Source organism: Macrosteles quadrilineatus, unplaced genomic scaffold, assembly GCF_028750875.1.
Source record: "Macrosteles quadrilineatus isolate MER2022 unplaced genomic scaffold, UCM_ALF_1.0 Scaffold_5__1_contigs__length_97177068, whole genome shotgun sequence".
In the NCBI taxonomy this organism is placed as follows: Eukaryota; Metazoa; Arthropoda; class Insecta; order Hemiptera; family Cicadellidae; genus Macrosteles; species Macrosteles quadrilineatus.
This window is the reverse complement of record NW_026542598.1, coordinates 66,953,933-66,962,503: the sequence shown is the minus strand read 5'-3', so window position 1 is coordinate 66,962,503 and position 8,571 is coordinate 66,953,933. Positions and strand designations below refer to the sequence as shown.

Sequence of the window (8,571 nt, the reverse complement as noted above, 5' to 3'; positions counted from 1 at the left end):
CAAAATAATCGTTTAATGGTCTTAAATTCGGAAAGGTATACATTACAATGTGTTGGTATTTTGCATACCCAATACTAACCAAACAAAAAAGCCAGATTTATCATTGTTCCAGCAACCAGAAAACCAAATGTATAACCATAAACTAAAAAAAAATTTTTGCGTAAACACTTAAAGTAGTATTTAACAAGTTTTTTTCTGTGCAACAGCACTCTGTATAATGAGCCCTCACTAACAACTGCATCACACTGTTAACTAGGATAATCCCGCTTAATTCAATCCGATTAAAGCTTAGCTATAAATATTTCACTCCTCGCTGTCCACTAAACATACTTGTACACCTTCGGTGTTAACGTTCGTTTCAAAATATTGAGATTTTAGAAAATTTATTGAACACTTTTGAATATAAAGTGTTAAGATCTAAAAGATGAATCATATATTATATATTTTTCTTTATATAAAATTAGTAAACCTATTGAGACAACTGCAATACTAGGATTCGATATGTTTGTTAATATTTTATAAACACGTAGGCTTAATAAAGACTTTAGTGTAATTAAAAATTAGTGTAATTCCCTGTTATATTGTACAATGCATTTGATGAGAAAATTAAATCATGTGTATACTAATATTATACTTAGACGGTAGTCCAGCAGTATTTACAACAAGTCTCAACAACGAAGTATAAAACACAATAAACAAGTCTAAGATATCTGTGTACCAGCAAGTTGACAGTGCAACTCATGCTATTGTCCCTGTTCTCGTCACCCTGTATTATACAATGCGGTAGTCAAGCATCCTCTCTAACAGACACAACGTTCAATTAATTACAATTGCAATCAACTAAATTACAAAAAATAATATTGCGATGTAACAACAACGTCGATGATATCTATATTACTAACACAAAATAAACTTATATGTTTAATGTTTAAAATCAATAGTCCTAATTTCATGCTAGTTTTAAAACTATGCAAATAAACTTCTATACGCATTTCTAAACTGAAAATATTAACTGTTATAGTAAGTTTGTACGGATGGTTTTTTCTATACCTATGCCTTCTTATGTTCAGTATGGTAGTATTTATTTTTTATTTCAGTATAGGACGATGCAAGAGAGAGTATTACACCAAGACTAAATAGTTTAGACCATATTGTGTGTCAAAGGCCGTAATTATTATGTTGTCAGTGGTTTGACGTTGAGTCGCTTCACTAATTAACGTAGAAGACACTCGACGAGAGTAACATATTACCAGACCCAGGTGTGGCTGATGAGCCAACTAATTAGGTCGTGCTGAGTAAACTAACGAGATTAGGACTCATTATCTTGCTTAACTAGCTCCATATAAAAATACACTGCGGTAAAAAACACCATATCCTTACTTATCCTCTGATAATTATGTTATCATATGTAAAAAGTAAAGTTGTAAATTTCGTTGTACTTACAGGAATGAAAATAAAATTCTTTTAAAATTAATTGCTCTACTTAGATTGCCATAGAGGCAGGTAATGGTTATTTTTTTTTACACAATTGTCTTCTTGAGTAATGTTTGTGTTCTATATATTTCTTTGGAATAGATAGGTTGATTGAGAGGGCACTTTGCACTTTGCATCATCAAATAATATAGTAAAACTTTCTTTTAAAAACTGCACATATCTGGTCCTTGTTTCACTAGCTTTAACATGTGAAAGCTCTTTATCTTAATTAGATTAATTAATTAATTAATCTCTTGGAATTCCCAGTAACTATTAAGAAACTCTCTTCATATCTTAATGAACATGAATGATGTATTGGATGAGGGTTACCCATTGTCATACCTTATTATATGACCTTGGTATTCTTTGCTAAAGATTTCTCTGTACAGCATAAAAACGTATTGATACAGTATATTCAAGCCACTTAGCTCATGCTTTGCTATATTAAAAATTTACCTCACTGTTTTAAACTAGTCGGTTTTTTTATTTTATTTTACGAAAAGACAATCTTAGTTAGGCCTAATGCATCATCGACATGTAACCAACACAACATCACTAAACATCACTAAACTGAACATCACTGACATCTATAAAATAATATATAAAATCTAATATAAAATAATCTAAACTTTTAAGATAAATTATTTTTTTTCAACGATAAGATATATTTATATGACAAAGACTTAGCCACATAGGGTAAAATATATATAATAGATTTGAGGGTCTCTAAAATAAAACATTTAACATGAAAATATTATAAAAAAACCAAGTTTAAGACTTTCTATTTGAAACAAATTTGACTTTCTCAATGATCTAGTGTAATACGTATTCACAGCCCCAGCTCAGGTCACAGTTAAGATAATTTCCCTCCCTAATTTATATTCACGGAATCACCCGCTTCTCAATGACTTCTCGTGGTTGACTAATTGAAAGTCAAACCTGAACTTATTACTGCAATTACTACTGACAGGTTCTCATTTAGTTAATAATTATAACAATTTATGATCACTATAGCATGTTAGAATAATATTGTAAGTATTTTCCGTCAGTCTTTTTGTAAAATACTTTTGATTAAATGACAATTTGTACAGCTTTTAAATTATCGCCTAAGTTTTTTTTAAATTCATATTATTAATTTGGAATGATTCAAAATTGGGGCTTTCTTTATTTAATTAAGTGAGTTGAATTTTTGTTTATCATGCTCTCAATTTCAATTGCAATATAATTTTATTTTGTTTAGATTGTTTACTAGAAAACCTCTGAAAAAATTTTAAGCCTGGAAATTTTAAGGCATGATTTAATTTTATGCACTAACTGGTCTAGTAAAACACCTATTTTAGTGTTTATCTTCAATATTGTTAGAAAAATGGATGAAATACAAATATAAATGCCGTTTGCAAACCATAGACGGATTCAAAATAATGCTTAACTCGATTCAACCATGCGTGATCGTTTAGTAGTAAGTCAATCTTATATGTACAGAAATTCCAAAATACTTTTTTATAGTTTGAAAGAAGAAAGTTGTTAAAGTAGAGTAATAAAAGTGACCGTATAAAGAGTGTATGGCTATTACACGAAAAATGCTATTTATAAATTTATATTGATTACTTCATTTTAAATTTTACAATAACTCCTTTATTTGCTTGTCACAGTACAATCGGAAAGTAAAGCTGACTGTTTATCTAATTGGCATGGATATGGCACATAGTTGTAATCAAATTGGTTGTAAAATAGTTCAAAGTGTGTAAAAAAATCAACGTCATTGCAAGTGGGTTTAATTGGTTCGTAGTTGCCAAATTTAAACAAAATGTTAATTATCTATTACTAGCTGTACCCTCGGGCTTTGCCCCGTTTAACTTCATAAGTATTCGCATGGCTGGCGCATGGTTGAAGTTCGTTCGCTACGCTCACTCACCTTTAGGTTGGAGCTCGTTCGCTGCGCTCACTTGCCTTCAGGTTAGCTCGTTCGCTACGCTAACTCGCCTCCAGGTTGAAGTTCGTTCGCTACGCTAACTCACCTTTTGGTTGCAAATTAGCTGTTGTCATAAATTAAAAAAAAAATGATAGTGCTGCACCCTGTTGGTAATCCTTGTAACTTTAATGTTATTAAACATCATAGAATAGAACTAACTTGTTTAATTGAAACAGCTTTTAAGATTCATTAATTCCTTTTAAATATGAAAAATCATAAGGTTAACATGGGAAACTCCAGACTCCAGAGCCACTGGGGCGGAGCCCGAGAGTCCGATCAGAATAAAAACTACTTAGTTTTCCTATTTAATGCCTAAAGAATCAGTGTACCAAATTTCAGCCTCCTAGGTAAATGGGAAGTGGGAGAATTAGTGATGAGTGAGTCAGTGAGTCAGTTAGTCAGTGAGGGCTTTGCCTTTTATATATTTAGATTTATTTAAACGATTATTTTACTACTGTTCAGTCAAGAGTATATTAAATATATTTATCCAAAGAGGGATAGAACTAGAAATATTTATTTGATCGAGAGTTCCTGGCAGTATTTCATATCATATCATCATGCCATACCTTTATGACTTTCCGATCATCTGCTAGTGTAGGAACATATTATGTTTTTTATCGTAGGTATTTTTAATAATATAATTATTGAAGCCGAAACTTTATGGTCCTATCCATATTTATTGTTTGTATAATTATGGTATTCTTCACCAACAACCTATTTTGTGTTATCATTTCTAAGTGATTATAATTTGTGCAAGTTGCGTCAGAAAAGAACACCCTTTCAGATGCCGCAACTAGAAACAACACTTTTTGAAACTGGTTAAATAAGTCAAAATACAACGAAAATCAGGCATATTTTCCCCAAAAACGTTTTGTTTGAGAGATATCAGTCATTTTGTTCGTTTTAATTTCACTTTATAGCTTAAAAACTATTTAAGATATCCTTATTAAATATTTTACGCGCTTTTAGAAAGTTATAAGTAGTAAAAAAAAATACCATTAGAAAATATATTTTTTTGTTTCTAAATTGCAGCTAATTAAATTTTTTATGACAAAAATTTCTATAAATTGTTTTTTTTACATAAAGACTAGTCCAGAAAATATGTGTTTACCGGACAAGTATGGATGTCACTCGTCTTGTCTTGAACGAGATTATACGAGTACGGTGAAAACATTTTTGACGAGTAACGTACGATATTTTCACCGTACTTCTCACTAACCTAATGATAACAAAACTTACAAATTCGTTATATATTCCCATAGACTAAATGAATTTTTGTCACACTACACCGTTATAACAGACTTTTGACGCATAATATTAGTCCGGAAAACAGACGTTCCCCGCCTGCTTAGTCAAATGGGTTTTCATTACTTGCTACTATTGTGCTGTAATGAATTTTTACCAGGCACCAGCTGATTATAATTGGCGATAAGGCAACGAGTCAATAAACTAAAACATAACCTCTATTATAAGTTATAAGAAGTGATTGTTAAGTTCTATAGTCGGTAGAAATTTATGAATCTGTACAGTTTTTTGTGTTAGTTTTATTGTTAGTTTAGAGTAGTATGGCGAAAAATATCGTACGCCAATTGTCCAAAATGTGTTTACCGTACTCTTATGGTAAACACTTATTTTAAGGACTAGTAACGTTCGTGCCACCTGCAGGAATAGCAAATCATCCATAGTAAATAGGTAAATTCTGTAAAAGTAAGATTTTTTCAAAATTTATGCATATTAATTTATTACTTTGGTAGCCTTCATAATCTTATAATTAAAATTATAACTTCAATTTGTATAAGTTGAAAGTTGTTCGGGGAACATATGAATAAAGAACTCTCTATATACGACAAGAAAGGCATTTAAAACGAGAAGGGTCGTTGATGGTATGTGGCTACTGACTATCGAAATTATTCTTTAGCACCAATAAGGCTGAGTTATGCTTCAAATTCTACGAAAGTTTTAGGTTCGTTGTCATTCAACATTTATTTTAATTTTTAAGCCTCCAGATTAATTTTCACAAAAGTTTAGCTTGATTGTATGATGAATTTTTTCAAATAAACTAAACTTAACGATTTTATTTCACCTAGATAAAATATTACTACATCCACCTCCAAGTTTACTTAAACACTAATATCGTTTCTCTGATCCATAAAGCTTGAGTGTTTCTCTTTAAAACTTAAGGTGTTCACTTAGCCAAACAATTGTTGATATCTAAAACTAGTGTTACACAGCATTGATACAAGAATTGACAATCCTCGACGAGGTCCGGGAGCGAAGAGAGGACATTGGCTGGACGTAAAGTAAACGACGAGCAGTGAACTGCCCGCTGGGAAAGATAAAGTAGCCCAACCCACCCTCATGCTGCGAAGTATATAACTCGGGGACGTAACACTGTTTAAACCTATCTTATTTAAACCGGACGAATTGATATTTGATGAAACTAGTCGCTTTAGCAGAACTTTTCAACGGGATGTGGAAACAGAGGATAATAGTTTGGTGCTTAAAATCTAATCTAGAAAGTAGTTACCCATCCAACATCGATTTCTAAAATAACTTAAACTAAAAATAAATAAAATCACTACCTTTTATTTCATAAAAGCCCCTATTGTGAGTTAGGACTATTAATTAATCAAGTTAAGTTAAATATCACAAATGAAGTACACGTATAAATCAGCAACAAATATCTACAAACGTTTAGTTCAAACTAATATGGGAACTGTAATACCCGTTCTAAGGTATTTGGCTCGAACGGAACCGGTTTTCCTATTTAGTTTGTTTGCCACCTCTAAGGTATAATAAATGTAATGATATATCTTTTTTATACGGTGTAATTGATTTGATATAAGTGAACTGAATACAAACAGTATAAATAAAATATTCACTTTTGTAAACAGTATTTTTCTTCCTAATGAAAACAATAAACTTACAATTAATTGTTAAATGTAAATGTAGTGGTGTTGAAATCGTGTTCGTGTAAGTTATAAATTAGTTCACCATCCCACTAGAAAAAAGACATCTTGCAAATAATTTTAATCTTCCACAGTAGTTTAAAGCTCATGATGTTTATTATATAAAACTACGTTATGGAGTAGGTAAAAAAAATCAAACCAACATTGTAATTTAAATATATGTAATTAACATTACCATTCAGTTAACATGTAAACAAAATTATATTCAATCAGATGTTTTGTTGCTAATATGCCAAAGAATTACTTTATTGGTTCCTGCCGCTTACACTCCTTTTGTACATCGGGATGATATGTCTTGAATCCCAGAAAACCCTGCAAAAAATGGGTTTACTAACAGACACGTTACTTTTTAACAGGTACAATTTTTGTTTTGCTTGTCACCGTAACAATCGGAAAGGTTTATCGTACACAATTCACTGTAATCAAGTCAACTGTATTGCGTTGACAGGTGTTGTCAGAGTGTCAAGTCACAATCATTAGGTTGATAAATCGTTTTTTTCTCTTTACTGTCAAGTTTACTATCAGTAGTACAAAATCATCATACGTTTCAATCATATTTGATTACTTAAGAAAGAAAAAATCCATTATTATTAATAAGGCGTTGTAGTATAAACATATATTTGACTATTATAATCATAATTTAAGGAAGCAAAGTTGACTGTTTATCTAATTGGCATGTACTGTATATGGCACAGTGATATATTTCAAATCAAATTAGTTTTAAAATATTTTAAAGACAATCCGTCTGCATTCGGTTTTAACTGGTTCGTAGTTGCCAAATTTTGACACGTATTAATTATCTATTATTTATTTCAACTATTATTTTTCTACTGTTAAGCCACGAGTATATATAATACTAGCAGATTCGTACGGGGTTGGCATATAAGTATAAAATACTTAAGGGAGAGAACACGGTTCAAGAAAATTTGGTTCTTTTAATGTATTAATATGTATAAATATAGTATAGCACATCTACCATAGCCAAAATGTTCTACCACTGCACTTAAACCACAGAAAAAAGACACATATCGATATAGTACCTTCTCCACAGTTTTGACCAGGATGGGAGTCGGTGTCGGGTTGGTCAAGTCCACACTCCACACCTCGTCAGACTGACCACGCTTGAAGTGACCAAAGTACAGGATGTCCCGAAACACGTCCACGGCATGTATTTCTCCCCATCTGAAAATGGTGTATTAAACGTTAAGTAAACGTTTTTGCACTTTTTGTAGTTGGTTAGTACAAACTGTAGACTGCAAGCAAGTATCTATACAAAACAGTATTTAGTAATATAAAAATTGTGAGATTAATGTGTAAGCTGGAATAACTTGATGAATTATTACGATAATTTTTTTTATCATCAATCATCCTACAAAAAAGTATTCCTTATGCATAATTAATCATGTCATTGCAATCATATTTTAAGAACTTATAGCCAAATGATATTTCCTTCAATCTAGTAGTGATGATATCATAGTGATCTCATTAAATTTAACGAGATAAAAAATACCGATGACTACTGTAGAGATAGAATGAAACAATGTTAAATGCAAGATTTATGGGTTTCGTGTTGTTGAATTGATCTATTCACATACGATGTAATATAGCAATTAGGGGGTCACGCTATCGATCTTTTATCATTGCGTTTAAGAATAATCAACCGTAAATGTTGGGTTAAATTTTGAGGTAATACATTGACGAATTCCCTACCTGTCTCCGATCGGAATGTTTTTCTCATTTTTCCCTTCGTAGTCACAAGAATCTATAAACGGAACTGCGTTTCTCAAGTCCCAACTGCTGTAGTAGATCCTCTTCTTGTGGGTGTCTACAGTCAGAACATAGACACCTCGGTTGTTGTAGCCCTTCAAGTGCAAAGCAGTCAGGTTGCTTCCGTCCAAGTTCATTCGGAGTAGAGAGTCTTGGCTGACTAGGAAGAGGTATCTGCAGGAAGAAAAATAATTTAATGTGTAGATAAATGCACTATTGGTAAATTTTTATTACGGATTCATTTAAAGATGTTTAAAAATCCAAATGTAAAAATAAAAGAACGAAATTTTTCATTTACAACTATGTGGATCAGCCATGATAAGAATGCAATCAACATAAAATTGAATACAGTTATTTTTACACGATTAAAGAACGTAGAGTATCTTACAA

The 8,571-nt window shown here is 31.5% G+C and overlaps 1 protein-coding gene across 1 annotated transcript; it reads right to left on the bottom strand.

Moving 5' to 3' along the window:
- Positions 1 to 6,625: 6,625 nt before the first annotated feature.
- On the bottom strand, positions 6,626 to 8,330 carry LOC128993824 (uncharacterized). The gene is made up of 3 exons (XM_054417873.1): positions 8,125 to 8,330; positions 7,455 to 7,596; positions 6,626 to 6,726 (listed from the first exon to the last, which is right to left on the bottom strand). Exons 1-3 carry the CDS (start codon positions 8,316 to 8,318, stop codon positions 6,655 to 6,657), a joined length of 408 nt encoding a protein of 135 aa, XP_054273848.1. The 5' UTR covers positions 8,319 to 8,330; the 3' UTR covers positions 6,626 to 6,654.
- Between the last annotated feature and the right edge of the window lie 241 nt (positions 8,331 to 8,571).